This window comes from Mus musculus, chromosome 9, assembly GCF_000001635.26.
Source record: "Mus musculus strain C57BL/6J chromosome 9, GRCm38.p6 C57BL/6J".
Lineage (NCBI taxonomy): Eukaryota > Metazoa > Chordata > Mammalia > Rodentia > Muridae > Mus > Mus musculus.
The window spans coordinates 114,782,596-114,808,536 of record NC_000075.6 but is presented as its reverse complement, the minus strand read 5'-3'; the positions used below and the strand labels follow the sequence as shown (position 1 = coordinate 114,808,536).

At 47.8% G+C, this 25,941-nt stretch overlaps 1 protein-coding gene across 2 annotated transcripts in view; it reads left to right on the top strand.

The window, feature by feature from the left end:
• Window positions 1-19,194, top strand: part of Cmtm8 (CKLF-like MARVEL transmembrane domain containing 8) — a 54,810-nt gene extending 35,616 nt beyond the window's left edge. The window contains exons 2-4 of one of the 2 annotated variants that reach the window (XM_011242999.2): window positions 12,323-12,496; window positions 17,783-17,899; window positions 18,792-19,194. In XM_011242999.2, the coding sequence (XP_011241301.1) occupies window positions 12,395-12,496; window positions 17,783-17,899; window positions 18,792-18,875 (303 nt within the window). In that variant the 5' untranslated portion in view covers window positions 12,323-12,394 and the 3' untranslated portion in view covers window positions 18,876-19,194. The remainder of the gene's footprint in view (window positions 1-12,322; window positions 12,497-17,782; window positions 17,900-18,791) is intronic. The other variant, NM_027294.2, reaches the window with a different exon arrangement.
• The last annotated feature ends 6,747 nt before the right edge of the window (window positions 19,195-25,941 follow it).

The window sequence follows — 25,941 nt, the reverse complement described above, 5'->3', positions numbered from 1 at the left end:
GAGACAAGCGTGGAATACTACGTCATGCACGACCATGGGGGCTGGCACACATGCACACATCACATAGGTCTCACTTTTTAAAATGTGTTCATGTGAGAATGAGATCTATTTTAAGCACCTCAGCTTTCCTTGACATAACCTGATATCCTCTGGGAAATTGCAAAAGACAGGTGACAGCTGCTTTCTCAGAACTTGGAAGGTGGTCATAGGCTTGCAGGAACCAGACCCGAATGGGAGCAGAGAAGACTTAACGGGATGCTTTCTCAGAAGGCCGAGGCAAGAGGATCGCTGAGAGTCTGAGGCTACATAGTGAGATTCTGTCTAAAAGAAATAAAAGCAGTCATGTGTGGTGTCGGGTAATCCAAAATAAATCGTGCGTGCATGCATGTGCATGTGCATACGTGTACTCCATGACACTTGTGGGTGCTGGGGACAACCTCAAGTCAGTCCTTGCCTGTCTGTATCCATTACAAGGTCATGCTCATCACTCGGTGTACCAACCCAGCTGGCCTGTGAGCTTCGGAAGACCCTGGTCTTGACCTCCCACACGACCTTGACCTCCCACCTTTGACACAAGCTTGGGGGATTCGAACTGAGTTCATCAGTCTTGCATGATAAGCACTTTACCAGAGGAACTATCTCCTCCAGACTTTAAGTTTCGAGGTAACTGCTCACATCAACCAGGAACATAAAATACTTGTCACTTACGAGGGGACATAGCCAGGCATGGTGGTGTTTGGCAGGGCTGTTTGCAGTAGCTGGAGATAAGATGGATCACTGACAGAAACCAGGAGAGAGACAATGGCTGATCAGGAATGCTCCGAAGCAGTTGGAAGGAAATGAGAAAGCTTTCCATGTTCTTAGCAAGGGTCTCCCTACCAGCGTGGTGAGATGGCTCAGCAGGAAAAGCCACCTGCCCCTAAGCCCGACAACCTCCCACTACTCAGCCAACCTTCTCCTCGTTCCTCCCACTTCCTCAGAGGATGGCGCTCTGCTTTCCCCCTTGAACTTTGAAATGTCCCCACCTCCTCCATCTTGCTAACCCTAAAGCCCGAGTCTGTTAGCTGAGAGTCAGGTGACTTAGTCCCGTGAATTTGTAGCTAATGATTTTATCTCTAGCTTCCCAGTTCCATGTTCTATTTAAAAGGCTAATGAGGTTTTAAAGGGGAAGAAAAAAAAGCAAGCAATGAATTAGCTTCTTTTGCCATCTAGTGCTGCTGTGAAGGGGCCTGTCGGAGCTGTCAAAACAGCTCTTGGTTGGTTGTCAGCGGACACCGGGACGCTTAGCATAAAAAGCACAGGAGGGTTATGACCAGTAAAAATTAACCTGGAGAGCCAATTCCTAGTAGGGCTCATAGGGGAGGGCGCACCAGAAAAGCCTCTACCCTATGAGACAGGAAAAGGGGTAGAGGTGGGGGTAGATTCTGGAAGCTTGCTCTCCAGCAACCAAGCTAAATGGTTAGATTCAGAGAGAGACCTTGACTCAAAGGAAGAGGTTGGAGAGTGGTGGAGGAAGACCCCCAACTGGCCTCTGCATTTGGTGTGCACACAGATGAGCCAGTATTAATGCGTGTCACACATTGCATGGTTCTGTTAATATGAAATATTGTTATTATATTGTATTGGTTCATTGTCGTGTGTTGTTTGAAATTACTGAAAAGCTGGCCCAGGGAAGTGCTGTTGCCCCACCACCCAGTTTTAGACTCAAGCATGTTTGTCTTTAAAGTGTCCGCCGAGGTCTGGAGTTGCCCTTCTCCCGACTCTGTAACAGGGAAAGAAGAACAGCAAAGCAGCCTGGGAGTAAAATCATTACACACTTGGGAACGGGAGAAAGGGGAGCCATTTGCAACCAAAGTTACTATGTTTATCCCATGACATCAAAGTGCCTGATTCTAGGATAGGAAATAGAAGCTGTTCAGGTCAGCCAGGGAAGGTCAGCTACAGAGAGGAGGCTCAGTCCAGAACTCCAGCCCAAGCCTCAACTCTCCCAGCGGGTTTCTGCTGGATATTGTAAGCCTCTGAATTGATGGCATCAGCTCTCTGCTGCTCTTTGTTCTATTACCTGAACCCTCCCCGGAGAGACCCTCTGCTCTGCCCAGGCTTCTAACAGGTACCCCAGTTGACTTTTTAAAAAGTATTTTTATCTTAATGTGTTTGTATCTAGTATATGTCCACGCACCATGTATGTGCATGGGTCCTCGAGGTCAGAAAGAAGTGTCAGAGTTATTGATGGTTGTGAGCCAACATGGGAATGCTGAGCCATCTCTCCAGCCCCCAGCTGGCTGTCTTAAAGGTGTTTGGTCAGTCCATTTCTGATGGATATTCGTAAGCCCCTGATTTGGTGATGTTACCTTCCTGTCTGTCCATCCATCTATGTATCAATATTTATTCTTTTATTTTTACTTGCTATATACACAATCAGTTCAGTCATTCAAACACAAAAACCCATCTACCACACAGTCCATTCTTCAGATCACACAGCACAGAGAGATCATAAAGACTACTAAAGAGTTGGAGAGATGGCTCAGCGGTTAACAACACTGACTGCTCTTCCAGAGGTCCTGAGTTCAATTCCCAGCAAGCACACAGTGGCTCACAAACATCTGTGATGGGATCTGACAGCCTCTTCTGGTGTGTCTGAAGACAGCTGTAATGTACTCATATACATAAAATAAATAAATCGTTTTTTATTTTTGTTTTTTTCGAGACAGGGTTTCTCTGTGTAGCCCTGGCTGTCCTGGAACTCACTCTGTGGACCAGGCTGGCCTTGAACTCAGAAATCCACTTGCCTCTGCCTCCCACCACACTTGGTAGAAAAAAAAAAACTATTAAAAGGACTTTATTTGACGCCGGGCATGGTGGCGCATGCCTTTAATCCAAGCACTTGGGAGCGACCATCCCTGACGCTGCGATCTGCTTCCAGTCCCTCATTTGGGATGACAGCTGTTCTGCGGCAGATACCATCCGCCCCACTCCACCCCTTGTTTGACATGTGAAGCGTTGGTGTACTTCTTGGTTCAGTGCCAAGGGTTTTCCCTTCCTGGATTTTTCCCATGTGGGTGATTGCTTCGCTCTCCACAAACGGTGCTGGTATTAGCTCATGACGGGTCCTTCTATTGACATGACTCAACAAGCGGAGATTAAAAATAACACTCGGGTCGGGGTTATTTCATGCTGCTGAAACAGCTGGATCAGCATAGTTCCCAGGGAAACAAGAGGCACTGTTCAAACAACCTCAGGACCTGGAAGAGGGTCACATGGCAGCTTGTGTGAATAGAGAAGCCTTCCCACATGGCGGGAAGACTGCGTGGGGAGGAAATGCGGACGCACAACACACAGAGAGTGCATGTGTTGCGCATGCGTACACTGCGTATGTAAATGATGACTGCAGGTACACTTGGGGGTTGAGTCCATTGGTGGAAATGACTCCTTACAGCCTCGTGTTCGGGAAGGAGGTGAGCCCAGAGGCATGTTCTGCTAAGAAGCAGTGTTCCCTCCCTGGTGGAGAGTCCCTATCATGTCACCAAGTCCCACTTGACATGAAGGGAAGCTTGACCTGCTGCCTGCTACACTGCTTTGCGCATGAGCTAATGTCAACCCTCAGAGGCAGGGGAGAGCTCATGACACAGTCTGTCCTGTGTCCTGTGGGTCCTGTCTGAGGAAGAATGTACTGGCTTCAGTGCTGCTATAGGTGGCTTGTGTGTCCCTTTACCTGTATGCTGGAGGCTTGGTCCCACAGTGGCTTGGGTGGGAAGCAATGTAAGGAGGTGGGGCTTGATGGGACCTTGGGCCATCACAGGTGTGCTTTTTTATTTTAATTACACTTATTTTTTGTTTATTTATGGTGTGGAGGCACACAAGCGAAGGTCCGAGGACAACTGGGTTGGTTGGGTTCCTCCTTCCACTCCGAGAACCTGAGTCCCATTCCCATGAGATAGAAGAAAATCGACTCCCATAAGCTGTCTTCTGATCTCCACAGACATGTGCATACACACACCTGGAGACATATGTACACACACATACACACTAAATAAATAAGCAAATCTTTTTTAATAGTTAGAGGATGGAAATATTTAATGAGTAGAAGAAATCTCTCTCTCTCTTTTTAAAGGTTATTTATTGTATGTACGTGAGTACACTGTCCTTGTCTTCAGACACACCAAAAGAGGGCATCAGATCCCATTACAGATGGTTGTGAGCCATCATGTGTTGCTGGGAATTGAACTCAGGACCTCTGGAAGAGCAGCCAGTGCTCTTAATCACCAAGCTATCTCTCCATCCCGAGAAGAAATCTTTTAACAAGTTTCACTTGTGCAAACTCTAGGCCTCAACGCTCCTCCTCTGGCCATAAAAATGTGACTGTCCTTGCAACTCAGGGAGGGAATCTCCCATAAAGGGCTTCTCCATCCTGTTTTCGGGAAGAAAAGACAGTGTTGAGGCGTTCTTTCTTGCGTCGGCTACTCTTCAGGGGTGTTCTTTAAACTTAGAATAATCCGTACACCAAAGTGGCACGTCGGGGGATTGCACAACTGTCTATGTGCTTAGCTCATTTGGCAGCAGGGTCTTCTCTCAACATTCACAGGGACGCTGATCTGTGACCACCCTGGTGGGTCATTATAGGCAGGTTTAAATTGAGAAGCAGACCAAAGAGTGCCTTGGAAATTTCAAAGATGAATAATAGATGCATTGTTATTGGCTGGCTTTGAAATCCACCCCAATCCTCTGTTCTTCAGTCAAAAACCACCTCCCCTGTTTCTAGAATAGAGGAGGGGACTTTAAAAAAAAAGGAAAAAAGTTAACAAGGCAAACACAGTAGGTATCTAAATGAACAAGGCGGTTTCTGCACTGGGTTACAGAGCTTTTCATCCAACGCATCACAGACCTCCTGGTGAGCGCATTGTCTCACAACAGGCATGAGCCGGAAGTCAGAGGCTGCCCGGGTTAAAAGGGGTTTGAAGCATATTTTTTTATATCCCTGTGAACTGTCTTCTCCCCTATGTATTTCTGAACTTGACTTTTTTTTTCTCTCCTTTTCTTTTTTTCTCTTTTGGAGACAAGACCTCATGATGTATGCATGCATGCATGCATGTATGTATGTATGCATGCATGCATGTATGTATGCATGTATGCATGTATGTATGTGTGCATGTGTGTATGTATGTATGTATGCATGTGTATATGTGTGCATGTGTGTATGTATGTATGTATGTATGGGTTTGATTTTCCCTATGTAGGTACTGAATTATTTCCCCACATTAGTACTTAACTTCTTCCCTAATGTACCACCCCAGACATACTCCTTCTTGTCACCGAGGGAGTGCGGAGGAGTCAGCGTCTAGCTGAAATGCCAGGGTGACCATTTAAGGCACTGTCTTCGTTACAGTTACTCTTCCAGTGATGAGGAGGGAGTGTTGTGCTTTATAAAAAGATAAGGAGAGAGGGGATGTGTTTGGATGTGAAGTCAGGTGTCAGGAGGGTACCTCCTGAGGCCCATGCTGAGGCATCCCTTCCCCCTGAGGGACCAGCCACACAAAGGTATAGTATAGAATAGAGTTTATTGAGGGCATGGGGAGGGGAGTTGAGAGGGTAGTAGAGATAGAGAAAGATGGGGGGAGGGACTGGCAGAGAGGCCAGTCATGAGCAGGTGGAGAGAGGGAAGATGGAGGGGAGAGCAAGAAGGCAAGAGAGCAGGAGAGCAGAGGGGGCAAGCAGCCCCTTTTATAGTGAGTCAGGCATACCTGGCTGTTGCCAGGTAACTGTGGGGTAGAGCTTAAAAAGGGGGGGGGTGTCTTTGTCTTTTTCTTTTTCTTTTTTTTTTTTTTTTTTTTGGCTGATGTCCTGAGTCCACTGAAGGAAGCCAAGACAGGAACTCCTAGCAGAGAAGAGTCAGGAGCTGATGCAGAGGTTATGGAGGGGTGCTGCTTTTTGGCTTGCTCCTTACAGCTTGCTTAGCCTGCTTTCTTATAGCCTCTAGGACCACCAGCCCCACCCACCACCAGCTTCAGTCAAGTTGACATAAAGGGAGTCAGCACAGCCTCCAAGCAGACAGATGTGAGCCCTCTCCCTGTAGCTGGGCCAGTCAGTGAGTCCAGACTGCATGGGTTCCCTGGCAAGACTGTGACATGGCCAGCTCAGAATGACTGGCTTGGAACCATCTCTCGGAAACACAGGCAAGCCAGCCAGGACTGGTGTGGGAGCTGGCTGGCAGGGCCTAATCCCTGGCCTCTGAGGCCATGTCATACAGAAGTTGTCCTTCCAAGGATCCTGCCCATTTGATTTCATGAGTGAATATTCCTCCCTACCCAGACATTGCCAAGAAATGAGTTTTGATTTGTTTGTTTGTTCTTGGTTTAGGGGTGGGGTTGTTTTGTTGCGGTTATTTTATTTTCATGTGGAGTTTTTGTTTGGTTTGGGTTGATTGGTGTTTTGATAGTTTGTTTTTGAGGCAAGGTCTGACTGTGTAGGTCTGGCTGGCCTGGAATTCACTGTGTAGACCAGGCTAGCCTTAAACTCCCAGAGTTCTGCCTGCCTGTTTCCCAAGTGCTGGGATAAGAAGGTGGGCACCACTATGCCTGACCTGCCAGGAGATTTTTAAGATGTGCCGACTAATACACGCCACAGCCAGGATGCATTTCCGAAAATACATCTAGCCCCATCTCTGCCAATTCAGTGAGTAACCCTGGAATCCCTTCCCAGAGCTGCCCCCAACGGCGCGCTCTCTTCCGTCTCTCTCTCTCTCTCTCTCTCTCTCTCTCTCTCTCTCTCTCTCTCTCTCTCTCTCTCTCTCTCTCTCCTGCTTCGTCTCCCACTGCCAGCCCAGGCGTTGCCAGCGTCCTCAACGCTGATACCTGGAATTCAGACACTCCATGCATGAACATCAGCCTGTCTTGCCATGAACCTGCTTCCTTGACCCCTTGCGGGCTGTGCGGCCGCTTTAGTTTTCCGCTCGCCCCATCTCCCAGGCGACACCGCACCCTGTCAAGGACAGGGGGCTGCATTGTCTTGCGTGTATGCTTTGGCCTGGCTCGGGGTCACTGGTTGTCTTGGTGTCTGCTAACCTTCCTGACCTGCACTCTCGGCAGCTAGAAGAGTGAATGGACACAGCTTTTCACAGCTGTGCTGACTATAGATGGAATCTGGGGAAGGACGTTAAAGCTCGCTCGGAGACAAGGTCATAGAGCCATGAGACATCCAGGGGATTTCTCTGTGTTCTCTGGTGAATCTGTCTCTTCCCCGTGGCCTTGCAAGTCTGTTTTAATTAAGAGCAGTCGGATGGCATCTTTTAGGGAGGAAGAAAGGGCTTGCTTCAAATGTGTGCCCCACCTAGATTTAGAAGCTACATAGTTCGTGTGTTTTAAAACATTATTTTGGAAGGAAATTGTCTGTCTATTCAGGGCATCCCAGTCCCTTGCATGGTTTCAATGCCACATTTTGTAGAAATAGACAATAAAAAAAAAAAAAAAACAAAAACTCGAAATTCATGTGGAATCTAGAAACAAAAAACAAAAAACAAAAAACCATACATGGAAGATGTGGACCTGTGGATCCTGCCAAAAGGCTCTGGGGCAGAAAGATCTTCAGACCTATGCTTGGAGGCCTGCCCACTCTCAGGAGTTCCTTCTTACTTTCCTTCCTTAATGAATCTATGTTCTGCTCCGGCCCTGCCCTGATTGCCTTGATGCTCTTGGGCACAAGACAATGGACTTGGGCGCTGCCACTGGCTGCAGATGGCTTTGGAGACCACTGGTGGTTCTGCACTCCAGTCACACTCCTCCCCTCTCCTCCCCAGTTAGCCTCATCCAGAGCCCAGAAAGACTGTGGGAAAAGACCCCCATCCTTTCTCAAAGAACCCAGATCAGTGTGAGAGCGACATCTCATGCAGGGGCTAATGGAGCAGGGGCTGAGCACAGCAGTGGGAGCCAGTGGCTCTCCACAGGACAGGAGATGCTTTTCGGCATTATTTTACTTGAGCTTCTTATGAATATATATATGTATATAGTCATAAGAATATATATGTGTATATATATATATACCCTTAAGCATGTGTGTTTGTGGTGGGGTATATGTGTATGAGTATGTGTGTTTGTGTGCCTGTGTGTGGGAATATGTGTATGTGTGTGGGTGTATGTATATGTGTATGCGTGTTGGCATATGTGCGCTCACATGTATATGAGTACAGATGCCTTTGAGGGCCAGAGGTATCAAATTCCCCTGAAGCTACCAGCTGTTGCGAGCCTCTCAGTGTGGGCACTGGGAATTGAACTCAGGTCTTCTGCAAGCTCAATACATGCTCTTAACCACTGAGCCTTTTCTTCAGCCCCAAGCTGAGGGCTTCTTATCCTCCTGCCTCCACTTCCGATATAACTAGAGTTACAGATGTGCCCACCACCACATTTGTTTTCTGTGGAGTGAGGGATCAAACCTTGGACTTCACACCTTGGCTAGAGATGTGCTCTACCAGCCGAGGTTAGTCCTCAGCCCTCATTCCTTCTGTGAGCCCGTGTCTCTCTTTCTTCCTTTAGCCCTTTCCTTTTCCCTCACCTTCTCCGTTGTTGTTGTTGTTGAAACACTTTATTCAGAGGCTCGGGGAAGGTCAGAGAAGAAAACACCACCCACAGAGGGGAAATGCTGAGTCAGCTAGAGCCGAGCTTCAGGTTGGCATCAAAATGCTTCACCCAGGTTTAACACTCAGAGCCAGCCTTGGAGCATCAGGAAATCAGGGCAGAGTCCTCACCACAGGATCCTTTGTTCTTGCAGACCTTCTGGTTTGTCTGAGGCCTTGCCCTTTGGTGACCCGCACGGGAGCAGAGCATCCCTCACTGACTGACAGCACTTGCTGTGATGGATGCATGTTCTTTGGGAGATCTGAGAGCTGGGTCATTAGTGTCGGCGCTGCACAGTCTTATGTCAGCTTGACACAAGCTAAAGTCATCTGAGAGGAGAAAACCGTGGAGAACTGGCCTCCATAAGACCAGGATGTATGAAGGCCTGGAAGGCAGTTTCTTAATTAGTGATTGGTGGGGGAGGGCTCAGCCTGTTGTGGGTGGCTTCATCCCTGGGATGGTGGTCTCGGGTTCTCTAAGAGAGCAGACTGAACAAGCCATGGGAGCAAGCCAAGTAAACAGCATCCCTCCACAGCCTGTGCCTCAGCTCCTGCTTCCAGGTTCTTGCCCTGTTCTAATTCCTGTCCTGAGTTCCTTTTTCGATGGGTTACAATGTAGAAGGGTGTTCAATAAACCCTTTCCTCTTAAGCTTGCTTTCTGGCCATGGTGTTTCATTGTAGCAGTAGAAACCTTAACTGAGTCAGAGTCTAAGCTCACACACTCAAGCCCCTGAGGTGTGAACTGTTCAATGGGAAAGGAGAAAGGAAAAAAATCGAGGGAGGGAAGAAGAAAGGGGAAGGGTCGGGGAGTGAGTGAGGGGCTAGTCCCTTGAGCTGCCTGAGCACAGGGAATGTGACCCCCTTGCCCTGCCTCTTCCCAGCATTGCTGAATGACAGGTCTAGATGGAATCTGCATGTCTGTGTTCTTAGCTGACGTTGGACCTCCCTGCCTGGGACCACACACTTGGAGAGCCTGGCTAATTGCAGCCTGCCAGCCAAATCTAGCCTACCCTGTTTGTAAATAAAGTTCCCACAAAACGTGGCCACACTACAGTAGCAAAATGAATGGTTGGGACCGAGACCGTATGGGATTCAAAGCCCACGACATTCACCATGCAGCCATGACCAAAAAGTGTGTGCCAACTTCTCTGCATCACTTCATTCTCTGGAGCACCGTGGTGCTAATTCCAGGCACAGGCCCCTGACCCTCTCTTTTACCACCAAGGACTCCATGAGTTCTTCCTGCCAACGTGCAGTTTGGGCAGAGCATTTGGTTATGTTTCATGGACGGAATAAACATGAGACCGCTAACCTCTGCAGAGTTCCATGGAACTTGGTATACTGGTAACGTTATTCTCTGTGGTCTCACCACTCACCAAAGATTGGGTACAGACAAAAGGCCATATGCGGATCTGCTTTAGTGAGGCAGTGAGTCTATCGGGGTTCCTTACAGGAGCTCGGAGAATTCAAAAGCAGCTGTGTCCATGGTGACGGGTCACAGATGCTGCCTAAAGTCAGTCTTTAGACATATTTTAACACCCACCTTGTATGCAGAGTCCTGTCGCACTGCCTGCTGGGAATAACAGAGTCCCATGGTCCAGCCTCCATATAGATCTTTGTTTGATCATGAAATGTCAGAATAACTAAGTCCCAAGTTCTTAGCACCACTGTGGCTAGGGGACAGACGTCCTCATGACACCCCCTCAGAGTAGGAACAAGAGCCATATGGTTTGAAGTCTGCCTTCATCAGGCAAATTTGATTCTCCCCATCTCGGAGCCAGACCCCTAAATCCTACACCTCTATTTCCTCACTTCCAAGACCGGAAACAGAGAGCCCATGTGCCTTGTTAGAGATGCCACCAAGGCCCCAGGCCCCTGGGTGCATTCACTAGTGGCTCTGCTGTAGCTCTTGAAGCACACCTCAGTAAAATCTCTGCGAGAACATCACACAGAGTCCAAGGACATGGGGATTAAGTCTTTGCATCAGTCCATCCTTTTCTCAGGCAATATGTGGCAACCGATGCTAACAGTGGAAGTCAAGTCCTTCCACCACCTCTGTTTCACACTGGGCAGACAGCCCACCCTGGTCTGCCCTGGTTCCGCTGGCCTGGTCATCCATCAGCAGTATGCGGGTGCCCCCTAGTGGATAAATGGAGGTGGTGGCCGAGCATGCTGACAGACTCTGAGAGACAGAAGAGATAAAGGGCTGGCTGGAAGAGAGTCCCTGAGTCTGAAGGGGACAACTGAGCAGATGTGGGGAGGCAGCAGGTTGGAGTCAATGTGGATCCCAGGAGGAAATGCACTTTTCTTTCTCTTACGGTCTCCAGCATCATGTGGTAATAACCTGCTTTGTTTGAAAAGACAAAACCCCAAGTGTGCACGTGCATATGTGCGTGCCTGCGTACGTATTTTCTGAAGCAGAGAGTGTGGGGTGTGAAGTGGGAGCTGGCAGACATTTTCTGTGAATGTGACTATTTTAGGCTTCATGCCTGAGGCTGTCTTTTAAGCATGACATCACAGGTAAGGGGCAAGGCAAAGAGCAGGGCTGTGTCTGTCTGCTGCATGAAACAGGTCGTGTGAGCTGGGGTTGTGGCTCCATTAGTAAAGTACCTGTCTCACAAACATGGGGACCTGAGTTCCATCCCCAGTGTTCACACAAAAAGAAACAGGCATGTGCAGGAGGCAGAGACAGGAGGTCAGAAGTGACAAACCCGGGGTCCCCGTGAGAGACCCTGAATGGCTCCTGAGGAACAACACCTAGAATTGACTTCTGGTCTTCACACATCCCACCACCACCATTAATATCATCATCATCATCATCTGATTCAGGCCATGAGCTGTATCTAGTCACAGTCATCGTTGGTCAGACCTGAATAGTGTGTCTAACACATGACAGGTTTAATGACGCTGTGCCTCTCTCCTATCTGTGACCTAAGTGCCCAGCATCACACACAATTGAGAGTAGGTGCTCAGGGAGCACGTTGCTAACCCAGATGGCTCTGATTGACCTCTGTAACATAACAGCTTCACCGCAGAATTTCCCAGAATGCACTGAGTGACAAAAGGCGTGCTCTCCAAATTGGCCATTTAAAGCATCACAGCAGATCGGAGCTAGCTGCCGTCCCTGCTTTCTTTTCTAATCTATCTCTGTCTAAAATAACCCAGGCTGTGATGTGAAAGGCCAGGAGGCCAAACTACTTTGTTTAGCACAAAGAAAGCTACCACAGAAGGGGGGAGGCTGGCCTGGGTGACACTACACCACAGCCAAAGCCCCACGTTTTCCAGGGGCTGCCTCTTGGGATATGATGCACAGGCTGACTGCTGCACAGCTTAGAGATGTGGTGAAAGGATTTGTACGGGGGGGGGGGGTGGGGTGGCGGAGGGGGAGAGCGGGTCGTGGCTGGAAAGATGGCTCAAGGGTTAAGAGCACTGACTGCTCTTCCAGAGGTCCTGAGTTCATTTCCCAGCAACCACATGGTGGCTCACAACCATCTGTAATGGGATCTGGTGCTCTCTTCTGGTGTGCTACAGTGTAATCATAAAAATAAATAAATCTTTTTTAAAATGTTTTTATTATGTATATTGGGGATATGTCTACATGGGTGGGCATGTGTGTATAATATGTACAGGTTGTGTGGGGCATTGTGACTAATGACTTCCTCTGTATCTCACTCTCTCTCTTTCCGCCCCCCTCTCTGCACCACCTCTGCTACTCTGCAGGTCTTGGGACTGCTGGTGTGGACTCTCATCGCTGGCACTGAGTATTTTAGAGTCCCTGCTTTTGGCTGGGTAATGTTTGTGGCTGTCTTCTACTGGGTCCTCACCGTCTTCTTCCTCATTGTCTACATCACCCTGACTTACACCAGGATTCCCCAGGTGCCCTGGACCACAGTGGTAAGGACACCTCGGGGTGGCACCTGCCCGGGGCTGTGAGGTGGGACAGCAGGTGTCTCAGGGGCGGCACCTGCCTGGGGCCGTGAGGTGGGACAGCAGGTGTCTCTTCTTGTGGATTTGGGGTCACCTCTGCTCACGTGGGGCAGGCCAGTGCTGGAGAAGCCAGCAGCAGTAGGTGGTCCCTGCTTACCCGATGGCCTGAGAGTGAAGCCAGCACACCTAGGAATGAACAAGGTTCCCAGACAAACTGAGTCAAGGAAAGCTGGATTCTGTCACGATACTCAGTGTCACCTGCAAACAGGTGGGTCAGGGCAACAGTGTCTCCTGATTTCCTTCCTTCTTTCTATGTGCACGACTAAAGAAAAAGGATCCAGGCTGTTAAAACAAACACGTGGCAGGCGTCTGGGTGAAACCGGAGTGTGGGAAGCTTTGGTCTCTATGTCCTGTTGCAAAGAAAACACACAGTGTGGTAGATGGGTCCGGAGTAGAGCAGGGCAAGGCACCTGCCTGCCATGTTCCTGGTCTTGTATTTAAACCCCAGCACCACAGAAACACAGATGAGTAAAGTGAGTGTCTTCCCACTTGGAAACAAGAATAGTTAAGGGGTTTGGATTCTTGTCCTGGCTCCAGAGAGCACGCCATCCACAGGTTAGACAACAGTGATCACACAGTCTTCTGGCAAGAGTGTGCAGTCTTGCTAGGGAGTTGGAAGTGCCCTATCGGTTGAGAGAGCACTTACCTGGCATACACAAAGCACCGCATACATAGGCATGGTGGCTCACATCTATAATGTCAGCACTGGGAAGTAGAAGCAGGAGAATCAGAAAGTCAAAATCGTTTTCAGCTGCATATAGAGTTGGAGATCAGTCTACAATATACTAGGCCTTGTTTCAGACAGACAGACAGACACATAGACAAACAGACACATAGATATGGTGGCACATGCCTATAATTCTAGCAATTTCTCGGAACATGGGAAATGGAAGCAAGAAGACCTCAAGTTTGAAGCCAAGCTGGCCGAACAGTGGGTTCAAGGTCATCAAGGTCATCACTTAAAATGATAATAAAATTTTTTAAAAGTGGTACTACATGGATAAAACAGAACTCAAAAGGCATACCGATTTACTATGTTTGTTTCCAACACACACACACACACACACACACACACACACACACACATCTGGCTCCGCACTTTGAAGGCCATCCTCTTTGAGAGCTGTGGTCCGAGGGCTTTCATACACTGCCTTCATTGTTCAAAGTGTCCCTGCCCCTCTTCCTTCTGAGCTGCCTCTAGAGTTCAAGTAAACCCAACCAGAGGCAAGTCTCCTTTCACTTTCAAAACAGATTAACTTGTGGTTGTTTCCCCACACCCCAAAGCGAAGAATCTCCATTGGCATTTTCAGACATCTGGATCTGGGTCTGAAAGTGATCCCAAGCAAGTGCTTGTGACCAGGAGCACACAGAGGGCCCCGGGAGTCAGTGTCCTGATTCCCCTAGGACACTAGGAAGGGCAGACTCATTTGGATGTTGGATTCAAAAATAGCTGATTCTTTCATAAAATAGCAGCTGTGACAACCTAGTGAAAGAGGACAAAGAAGTGATGGAGGTGGGTCTGGGCATGTAGCTCAGTGGGTGGGGTCTTTGCCTAGTGTGCATGAAGCCCTGGGTCCGATCCCCCATAAAAACCGTGTGTGCACACCTGCAATCCCAGCCTTCAGGAGGTAAAGGCTAAAGGGTTCTCAGATAAATAATGAGTTGGAAGCCAACCTGGGCTACGTGAGATTTAATGTCAAAATGAAAATTGATGAATATACATAAAGGAAAGGAAAGCCATTGTCCCTTCCAGTAGCTGAATGTCCGTTAGTCCTTGCTGGCCAGAGCTGGTGACTTTGGAGAAGTGAATGTCTGCAGGTCAGCCAGCTCTGTCTGCCACATCCTTCCCCCCACCCTCTCAGCAGCCACCAGGGCTGGGGCCCCGCTCCCTCTCCCTCAGTGACATGCCTTTCCTAGCCTCCTGCCCCTAGGTCAGCCTTATACCCGAAGGTTGCTCCTGCTATAGAAGACATGGCATGCCCAGTCCCTGGCTCGTGCCTTTGACACTGGGAGAATTCTTTTTTTTTTTTTTTTTTTTTTTTTTTTTTTTTTTGGTTTTTTTCAAGACAGGGTTTCTCTGTGTAGCCCTGGCTGTCCTAGAACTCACTCTGTAGGCCAGGCTAGACTCGAACTCAGAAATCCGCCTGCCTCTGCCTCCCGAGTGCTGGAGTTAAAGGCGTGGGCCACCACGTCCGGTGGGAGAATTCTTGATCCCTTAGCTGAGGTGCACCTGTGCCCAGGGATACCTCTTAGCCCCACAGAGAACAGAAAGACCCTGGAGATGACCAGTGTTCCTGAGCTGGAAGGAGGCAGCCAGACTGGTTCTAACTGCTTCAGCTCATTCGTTCCATGAAAGAGGAATAAATCCCCAAGTTACTTGATTTGGGTCATGTGTCTCAAGGAGGACTGTTGGTCATCTCAGGAGTTTACTGTCTGCAGAGCTGCGGTTCCTGCTGATATCTGAGGTAGCCTCTAAGGGGCCTTTTTGTCTTCAGAAGTGGACAGGGAGTGGAGAATCAGGTCACACCTCTGATCCCCACATCCAGGAGGCTGAGGCAGGATGGCCTCCGGTTCTAGGCTAGCCTGAGCTACAGAGGGAAACTTGAATACCAAAACCCAAGGACAACTAGATGGCTCAGCAGGAGAGGTGCTCACCTCCAAGACTGATGCCCAGAGTTTGATCCCTGGGTTCCATATGGTGGAATGGGGCGGGGGGGGGGGGCGGGGGGCAGGGGGGGCGGGGGGGAGGGGGGTGGTACCAAGTCCCAAAAGTTCTCCTCTGATCTTTACTTGATCCCATACCCTGGTACAAGCATATGCACAAAATAAATAAGTGTAATTTAAATTTTTTTGATCGAGGAAGTACTGTGCATAAGCAAATATCACCAGGCCAGTTTAAAGCTTAAATCTGGGGGCTCGGTGGTTAAAAGCATTTGCTGCTCTTTATAGAGGACCGACGCTCAATTCCTAGCACCCACATGACAGCTCAAAACCCTCTAACTCCATGTCTAGGTGATCCGTTGTCCTCTCCTGGCGTCCAAGGGCCCTGCACATACATGGTTACACAAACATATTATAGTCAGGCAAACACACACATTAAAGAAAAGTAAGAAGTGAAAGAAGGAAAAGAGGAGGAGGAGGAAGAAGAAGAAGAAGAAGAGGAGGAGGAGGAGGAGAAGCTGGGATAAGTTGAGGCTCAGATGGTTCAGTTGATAAAGCGCTTCCCACACAAGCCCGAGGGCCTGCCTCAGATCTCTAGGACCCATGGAAGAAGCTGCAGTGGGTGGCAAGATGGCTCAGCAGCAGGTAAAGGTAACACACACACACACACACACACACACACACACACACACACACACACATGCAAGCACATAGAATATGTGTCTGACTGAATCTCTTGATCTTTGGTTAGTATCTTCCATGTTGATTTAGTGCCCTCAGCTAAAAAGAACTTTTTGTTGTTGTTGTTGTTGTTTAGTGTATACTTATTTTATTCGGGTGCATGCAGGAGCTCAGGGACACCCGCAGAGGCATCAGATCCTCTGAGACTAGAGTTACAAGTGGTTGTGAGCTGCCATGTGGAGCTGGGACCCCAACCTCAGTTCTCTGGAAGAGCTCTTAACTGCTGAGCCACCTCTCCAACCCCTGACATGGGACTGCCTAAAACATTACAGTAGAGACTGGGTCACTTCAGAGGGTGGTGACCTGCCCGGTTAGAGTAAACTCCCCGGCACGGGAAGCTGCTCTCAGTCACTTCTTACAAACTCTCCTTGGAAATTGGTGTCTAGTCCTGGCCCATAGCAACCTGCCGGGACACTGATCGGACGTTCTCCTGTCAGAAATAAGTCATCCTTAAACTGAGGGCCCCAGTCACACAGGCTGGAGGCTAAACAAAGCAGCAAGCCAGCCAAGCTTTTATCTGTATGCACCTTTAATGCCAGAGAATACAGAGTGCTTTCAGAGCAAAGCAGGATGGAATTTCAGGAGGGAACTCTGGCCTCCCTCCTCTTCTCTCCACAAAGAGCAGCTGGCCACCTTTGTTAAGGTTCTGTGTTCTCTGAAGCTCGGATCTGTGGCACAGAGATGTTTGAGATCCAACAGGAGCTGGAGGGTCTAGCCAGTCTGAGCTGCACCTGTGTCCCAGGCATCTATTCACAGCAGCAGGACAGCATGATGCTATGCCGCCCCCACCCCTCTCCCCCACCCCACCCCAGCTTCACCTCCCTAACCATCCTTTCTTTTGGTTTAACCTCTGAGAAGCTGGGTTCTTTGTTCTGTTGTTTGGAGTTTGTTTGTTTCTGACCAGGTCTAGTAGCCCAGGCTGGTCTCTAACTACGACCTTGAACTTCTCCCTACCCCCACCTCCAGAGTGCTGGGATTACAGGCATGTACCATGACACCTGGGTTATCCAGTGCTAGGGATAGAAGCCATGGTTGCACACATGCCCGGCAAGCATACCGCCAACTGAGCTACATTCTAGCTAGGACAGCCTCTTTTTCCTTAACATTGTTCTGACCAAATTGGAACCTGCTTAGTCACCATTTGAATAGATTTGGTTTTCTTTTAACGTTTTTAGGTGTTTTGTTTGTTTGTTTGTTTTTGTTTTGTTTGAGACAAGGTCTCCCTGTGTAGCCTGGCTGTCCTGGAACCCACTGTGTACATGAGGCTCACCTCAAACTCACAGAGATCCACCTGCCTCTGCCTCCTGCCTCCTGCCTCCTGCCTCCTGCCTCTGCCGCCCCTGCCACCTCTGCCTCCCAAGTGCTTGCCGCGCAACCATTTTTTAAAAGGTGGGAAGTATGTCATTTGACAAATGATGAAGGTATATGAGCCTCTCTAAATCCCTAGACAGGAAACTAAGTCAGAGGAACCATCTGGGGAAATAGGACCCGCCCCCTCTACTCTTTCTTTCTAGGCTTAAATGACTATAGGCAATGTATTAAGCAGCACATACTACATACAGTGTCCACTTTTGTTTGTAACTTATAAAATCGAGCTGTTTCTGTTGAATGTAAATTTTCAGTAGCTCCCTTGAAAACCTTACCATCTCTGGTGGCATCCCGAGCTGGGCTGCAGTGACACGCTTCTGTCCTGGCCCTCCCTAGCTGTCCACTTGGTTCCCTTGCACACCAGAGTACAGCTCCTGCCTGTCGTGAGGTCCCCTTCCCTCAACAGTCTGCCCCTCTTCGCAGGGCCTGTGCTTTAATGGCAGTGCCTTCGTCTTGTACTTCTCAGCTGCCATAGTGGACGCATCTTCTGTCTCCCCAGAGAAGGAAGGGCACAACTTCAACAGCTGGGCAGCCTCCTCGGTGAGTGAGTCCTCCCAAACACCACCCGTATCCTCCAGAAACTTCCTCCCAGGGCCAGCCTGTTCGGGATCAGGGAGGGGGTCATGTTATCTGCAAGATTCAAAGACCACTTACTTGTAATAGCAACAAAACAACAGTCAACTGGTTGATAGCCAACAAGGCATTAAAACTTATAGGTTGGGCTTGGGTTAACATACAGCAAGAATGAGCCAGTATATGGCAGCTGAGGAGAGTAATGGCTGAAGGTATGGCATGCAGTTGGGACCCTTGTAGGACAGAGAAACAGTGACAACCTCCCTTCCTGCATCTGAAACCCCGCCTAGCTCCTCCTAACAGAGATGTGCAAATTGAGATTCGAGATTCATAGACACAAACACTGGCTGGGTGTATACGGCAGAGGCTGGCTCGCCTCGTGTCTAAGAGCTGGTGGCAGACACTGGAGGCTGAGCCCTGTCTAAGGTTACCTGAACTAGATTAGGCGCCCACAGCTCCATCATGACCCCTCAGTGAACTCCCTGAGGAGTCCTCAGACCTGTCCCAGAAACTCAATCAGTGGGGCCAGAACACACCAGAAAAGGAAACAGAGGGAGGGATGGCCCAGTCGGTACTGGTGTGTGCCACCGTACCTGATGACCTGAGTTTGGTCCTAGGGACCTGCATGGTAAAAAGAAAGTGGATCCTCACAGATTGTTCTCTTACCAACACATACATCATGATGATGATCATGATGAATTTTAAAGAAAAAGGCTATTGAAGCAATAAAGTGGGTTTAGAGAAGGAACCCTGGATCAAGTCCAAGGCAGTCTGAACACCAGACACAGTGGAGGGAAACACTCTTTCGAGTCAGACCGCCTGCTGAAGCCCTGTCTCTACCACACTTCCTTCTCCACAGTTCTTTGCCTTCCTGGTCACCATCTGCTATGCTGGAAACACGTACTTCAGTTTCATAGCCTGGAGATCGAGGACGGCACAGTGACTCTCCCTCCTCAGATAACAGAGAAGACGACACACCAGAACGAATCCCACTGTTATTAAAAGAAAGAAAGAAAGAAAGAAAGAAAGAAAGAAAGAAAGGAAGAAAGAAAAACAGTTGTAGCTATAATGTATATTGCCCCAGAATTGTATTTAACTAATGTTTTTATATCTTAGTTAAATTAGCTCCCAGTGTCTTGTTACAATTGAGCTGGATATTTACTTGGGGAGTGCTGCGGCTTCTAATGAACCCTGAAGTCTCCTGATGTCCTTCTAGCCTTTATTTTTCTTACACAATGTATAAATAAATTGCTAAATGTTAAGAACGTGTGGAGTTTGTAAAGCCAACATTTGAGATTACATTTGTTTCGTGTGTGTGGATGTGTGTTTGTGCATGGGTGCGGGGGCGCCAATGTGCCACAGTGCACGTATTGAACCCAGAGGAGAACTTGCAAGAGTGAGTTTTCTCCTTCCACGCTCCAGGTCCCAGGGATAAAATTCAGGGCTCTAAGCTTGGCATCAGTATCTCTTCTCTGCCCACTGACCCCATCTCACTGTCCCAAAGCGTGCGTGCGTGCGTGCCTCTGTGTGTGTGTGTGTGCAAGGCATCAAATCGCTGTGTCTGGTTTTAGGCAGTTTTGAGCTTGGGTTCCCTATGTGTGGCTCTTCCCTGCTGATATCTCTCCCAAGCTAAGGTTGAAGATACCAGATTAAATGGTGCCATGCCTCAGCTAAGGCTGATTGTGACTGATAAGGGACACACCCAGAACCTGATTACGGGGCAAGCTTTCTGACTCACAGGGATGCTCAGAAGACACTTGTCCTTAGTCACCATGACAGGGTAGCAGGAGAGACTCGTCTCTTCTGATCTGGGAACCACAGTACCAGTGACTCTCACATGCTAGCTCATACCCTAGAGCTGTCAAATGAGACACGTTCTCGGGCTCAGCAATGAGCTCTTGCAAAAAGTACTGCCAGGGAAGGGGCTAGTTTGTTCTTAAACACGTTAAAATAAGTAAGTAGCCTTTAAAAGGATCAATAGGTACAGATACCTTTAAATCCTTTAGCTGAGGGCTGAGAAGATAGCTCAGTTGTCTTGCCAGCAGAGGACTTGGTTTTGATTTTCAGAACCCACATCAGAACCAAAAACACTTAGAATGAGCACTTCAGATGCCCCAAGTTCAATACCTGGGATAATGGTGCACAGGTGTGACCCCAGCTAGAAGCTGGGGGATCAGGAGTTCAAGGTCAGCCTGAGGCTACATCAACCCACCTCCAACCCCCCCACTCCACCCCCCAAAAAAGTCAGGCTTGGTAGTTCTTTTATATTTTGGTTGTGAGCTGAGCACTCTCTCCAGCCCTGGTAGTTATACTGCCAGCACTAGTGAGGCAAAGTCTGGCGGACTCCTGGGGGTTCCAGTCAGCCAGTACAACCTACTTGTGGAGTTCCAGGCTAGTCAGACCCTGTCTTGCAAGAATGAGGAACTATATCTTAGGCTATTCTCTGGAATGCCTGTGAGTACACACACACACACACACACACACACACACACACACACACACACACAGAGTGTTCTTGCTGACCCCAGAGATGTGTGTGCCAAAATGTCTCCACGTCTCAAATCGTTATCAAAAACTGCAATGATGACACCTTCTGCAGCCCTCATCAGATGGAGGGAGAAGTCAGATGAACCAGACAGAGGCACCAAGAGGAAGTGTTTTTAGGCAGGACAGTTCCTGCTGCCACAGCAAGTATCTTGGGGTAACCTTTCAACTCAGGTTTTTAAAAACAAGATAAACCACAGAAACGTGGGCTTGGTGTCGTGTGCAGGGCTGAAGGCGCGCTCTTTCAGAATGATGTCCCGCTGGCTTCTAGGGCTCCTCCTGGTCCCTGCAAGGTGCTGATTCTTTCACTGGTATGCTTGGGTTTGTCCTCCTGCTTATCTGGTTCTCCATGGCACCCCCGGGTCAGCCTGCCACTTGGAACAATAGAATAAAGTTCCCATGTTACTGTCCAGACTGCTGCTCCTTGAAGTACACCCAGTAAATGTTGCTTGCTATGATGATCTCAATGGTGAATGTATTCATCGTGCACATGGCCTAAAGCAGCCATTCTCAACCTATAGGTTGAGACCCCTTTGGAGGTCAAATGATCCCTTCATATGGGTTGCCTAAGACCATCAGAAAACCATACAATTACTTAATGGTAGCAAAATTACGGTTATGAAAAAAATCAATGAAATAGTTCTATGATTGGGAGTTACCACAACATGAGGAACTAACTGTATTAAAGGGTTGCAGCAACGTTAGGAAGGTTGAGAAATGCTGGTCTCAAAGGTGAATATATTCACCATCCACAAACCCTTCCTCACCACTATGACAGCTAGTCAACTGCACGACCGTGTCATCCTAAAGAGAAGCCAGGTGTGGTGGTCTGAGTAAGAATGGTTCCTATAGGCTTGTATCTTTGAATTCTTAGTCTTTTCGGAGTGGCACTACTTGGGAGGGATTGGGAGGTGTGTCCCTGTTAAGGATGTATGTCACTGGTGGGTGGGCTCTGAGGTTTCAAAAGCCCAAGCCAGGCCCAGTGTCTCTCTCTTCCTGCTGCCTGGGGTTCCAGATGCAGAACTCTCAGCTCCTTCTCCAATGCCATGTCTGCCTGGGTGCCACCGCTGATGATACTAGATTGCCTCTCTGAAACTCTAAGCCAGCCCCAATTAAATGCTTTCTCTTAGGAGAGCTGCCATGGTCACAGTGTCTCCTTACAGCGACTGAAAGGTGACCTGGACACCAGCTATGGTGGTACAAGCTTTTAAGCCCAGAGGCAGAGGCAGGTAGGTGGTTCTCTGAGTTGAAGGCCAGCCTGGACTGCATAAGAGTTCCTAGTCTATCAGGGTTACAAAGCCAGAAAAAAAGAAAAAAAAAAAAAAAAAAAAAAAGAAAAGAAAGTTTAGGCAATTCACTGTATTTAGTCCCTGGGTCATCAAAAAAAGAAAATAAATTAATTAAAGAGTCTTGTGCGTTATTTCTCTGTCCTCTCATTCACTAAAGCAAGGATGCCTCCCACATACCCACTGGATTTTGTTAAGCATTTTATACTGTAGTCAAGGCTCCATAAAAGGCCAAGGAAATAGAGGTGTAAAGAGGTGTTTCTGAGAACCTTCCGAGAGAAGCCCTTTTCACTGTGAGGGAGATATGATCACGCGTTCAGGAGATGCTCGTGGGGTGAACAGTACCACACAGCCTTGGGTCGACCGTGGCTGGAAATCCCAGACACCACTGCAAAGAGCTTCCAACCTTTTCCTTTATCTGTTACTTCTCAACAGCAGGCTCATAATCTCCCCTGACAGCTGAGCAAAACAATAAACATATTTTTAACCAAAAGAAAATTTTCTTAAAAACAATAAAATAAAATAAAATAAAATAAAATAAAATAAAATAAAAAGAGACCTTTCTGGTGAATCATCTCAAAATTTGCACTTTTGGATTACAAAATGAATCCAGACAGCTGGTGTCAACAAGAATTCCTGCGAAGAAGCAACACCTGATTGACAGATCAGGACTGCAGTGGGGAGGGGGCGTTGGAATGTTGCAGGTCCTGTGATCATTGCCTTATCGCAGACTATCCACCCCGGCCCCCTCCCATGCAATTCCTCCGTGTCTGGTTAGCAACTTAATAACCTTTGAGTAATAAACTGGAAATCCCTGGAATCTGCTAACTTAGTAGATCACAGGCTTCCCTGACCCAAAAGCTAAGAATGTCATCCTGCAGCGCGGGAGGCCTGTAGAAACTCTTCACTATCCTGCCGAGAGCGGCCTTTCTCTGAGGCATCCACTGACGCATTCTAAGCGTCCCTTGACGTTTGACCCTTTTTCTGTAAAACTATAGAACTGCTGCCATAGGAAACATGGAGTTTGGGTTAACCCAAACTGTGTTCCAGGACCATTTATGGTCACTCAAATTGGCTCCGGAATGAAAAAGCTCTAGCCAGCTCGAGCATGGCAAACGTGGGTCTGGCAAGCCTTGCCCTTCCCCCATTCCCTCTGCCCGGGGTTTTAGATTACATTCCTAACGCTAGTCTACTATTCCCCTATTTGACTACTTCCTCCTCCTGAGGCTGAGGTCTAGCTCTACCCAGAGTCCTTTTCTCACCCCACCCCAATCTGGGACAAATGCCTTTCCCTTCTCCCTTGTTCCCTTCCCCTTCTTCCTCTTCATCAGTCTGAAGTCTTTGTCTTTCTGGAGCAAATGAATCTCCTTTGTGCTGAGAATTTGGTGTTGGGCCTCCTGAGCCGATCCAGACCCTTTCACAGAATAAACCGTTTCTAATTCTTTTTAAGATGGGAGCTGTGCTTAGGGGTGGGGTTCTTTTTGTTTTGTTTTTGAACTAGATTTGATTTTTTTTTTCTTGTTTAAAAAAAAAAAAGCAAGTATAGCGCTGATAGTTTTAATGCTAGGATATAGGACTGCCAACCAGCCAGAGCTACCTAGTACGCCCTGTTTGAAAAAAAGATAAAGGAAAAGGAGGGAGGAAGCAAGCAAAACAAAGTGCACTGGCAGTTATTTGTGACAATTCCATGGTAGGCTGGCAAGATGGCTCTGCCAATCAAAATGTTTGCCACCAGACCTGATGACCTGAATTTGGTCCTCAGACCACTATGAAGTGAAAGGAGAGACCTGTCTCCCATAAATTGTCCTCTGAGCTCACACACACACACACACACACACAAATAAGAGTAATACAAAGGTCTTTAAGATACCAGGATGAAACCTGTTACTTTGGTTTACCTAAAAATCATCTCTCCCACAGTTTGCGCTGAATGCCAGAGCCTGCCTCAGACTTTCCTGGCCTCTGAGATGGAACTGGGCAGATTTCTAATTTAATGTGTTTACCTACTCTGGGCAAATCAATAAAATGCTTGGGGCATTTCAACTCTCGCCATTGCTATTTCCAATCCATCTCCTAATGATAAATATTTGGCTAGTATTTGAAAAGTGTAAGAAAGTCCAGAGATGAAATGTTCAATTGCAATAATTCATTTTCAGATTTTTAAATTGCTCCCTTCACAAGAAAAAAATCCCTTCAGGGTATTAGCACAGAAAAGGATTCTAAATGCAAAACGCATCTCTGTTTGAAGCACTAAAAATCCATTCAGGTGAAAAACGGGTTCAAAGCCAGTCTTTCTAGCCCCAAGGCAATTAGTCTAATTTTAATGGAAAAGATGGCATTTTGTGGGAAAATGGGCTTTTTTTTTTAATGTAGTGGGAAAAAGTCAAAGAAAATAACATGTAATGCCAAGGTATAAGCACATGTGTGTGTGCACGATGCACACACGTGTCCACTGCACACGTGTGCACACAGGAAGAGCTAACCTAGAAAGGACTCATGTTGAGGTGACGTCTCGTCGAGTTAAAGTGCTCCCTGCACAAACTTGAGGACCTGAGCTCTGATCCTTGCACCCACACAGAAAGCTGGGTGAGGCAGCAGGGCCTGCAACCCCTGCACTGCAGAGGCAGAGACAGGAGAATCCCTGAGACTTGCTGCCCAGTCTAGCCTTCTTGACGAGCCCTGTTAGAAATGAAATCTAGCTGTTCATTTTCAAAGATGCCTGGAGCCAGTTTAGGTCCTGCTACAAAATAATAATAATAATAATTTATAAATAAATAATTTTTAAAAATCAGGCTCCTGCTAATGCCTGCTGGTCTAGCTGTCACCTGCAACCAAACCCTGCTCAGTTACCCACCCACCCTCTCCTGCCCAAACTAGAAGTTTAGAGTAGAAAATTGCTCACAGCCAAGCTTGCCTGCACAGCCTTGAGTCTGACAACTTTAAAATAAACAACATACAGATGGTGCACACCTTTAATCCCAGCACTCGGAGGCAGAGGCATGTGGATCTCTGTGAGTTCAAGGCCAGGTTGGTCTTCCTACCGAGTTCCAGGACAGCCAGGGATACTTAGTGAGACCGTGTCTCAAAGGCAAGTACACAAAAAGTGACCTGTAAGCAGGACACTGTCATGGGCAGGGAAGGTTTGATACATCTGATACGGTTGATGCTGTAAGCTGGGACCTATGCAAAGGTAGGTACTTAGAATACATGAGAGAAGAGGAGACTGTGGGGTTTTTGGCGTTATAAGGGGTAACCATTTTGGCTGAGCATATTAGCAAAATGTATAGTCTGATCTCTGGCCATTTTAACTTTTGATGAGGCTTCAATCTTGTTGACTATCAAAACAAAAAAGTCTTCCTTGGACTGGAGAGATGACTCATTGAATGATTAAGAGCACCAGCTGCTCTTCCAGAGAACCCAAGTTCAATTCCCAGCCTGCACATGGCAACTTAAAACTGTAACTCCAGCTTTGTAATTTCTTCTGGCTTCTGCAGGCACCCGGCACACACATGGCGCACAGAGCTAGATGTGGGCAGAACACCCATACACATAAAATAAATTCACTAAGTTAAAAAAAAAATCAAAGAATCTATTTAAAAAAAAAAGTCTTAGGCAGTAGTGGCACACGCTTTTAACCCCAGTACTGGGGAGGCAGAGGCAGACAGATCTCTGAGTTTGAGGCCAGCCTGGATTCCAGAGTGAGTTCCAGGACAGCCAGTAATATACAGAGAAACCCTGCGTGTGGGCAGGGAGCATAAATTAGGACTAACCTGGTGTTGTTTGACTTCTAACACTGAGACAAACAAACTTCTATTCACCCCAGGTCCAATAACAGACCAGGAAAAGAAAAGTAAACATTCCATCATGAGACAAAAGAATCTCTCCTCTTTTCTTAGGCTGCTTTTATCAGACATTTTCTATGTCCTGAGATAGACGAATCTCTCTTCACCGAAGAGTAAGGTAGACAGAGTGACAGAGCAGGACACTAGACATCCTCCACTGGCCTCTGTATACACACACACACACACACACACACACACACACACACATACATACTTAAAAAGATGTACTGCGATGCTGAGAGTGGTGTCCTGATTAGCTTTAACTGTCGACTTTGACAGTGCCTAGAGTCACCTCGGTTGGGTATGGTATCATTCCAGCACCCGGGAAGCAGAGGCA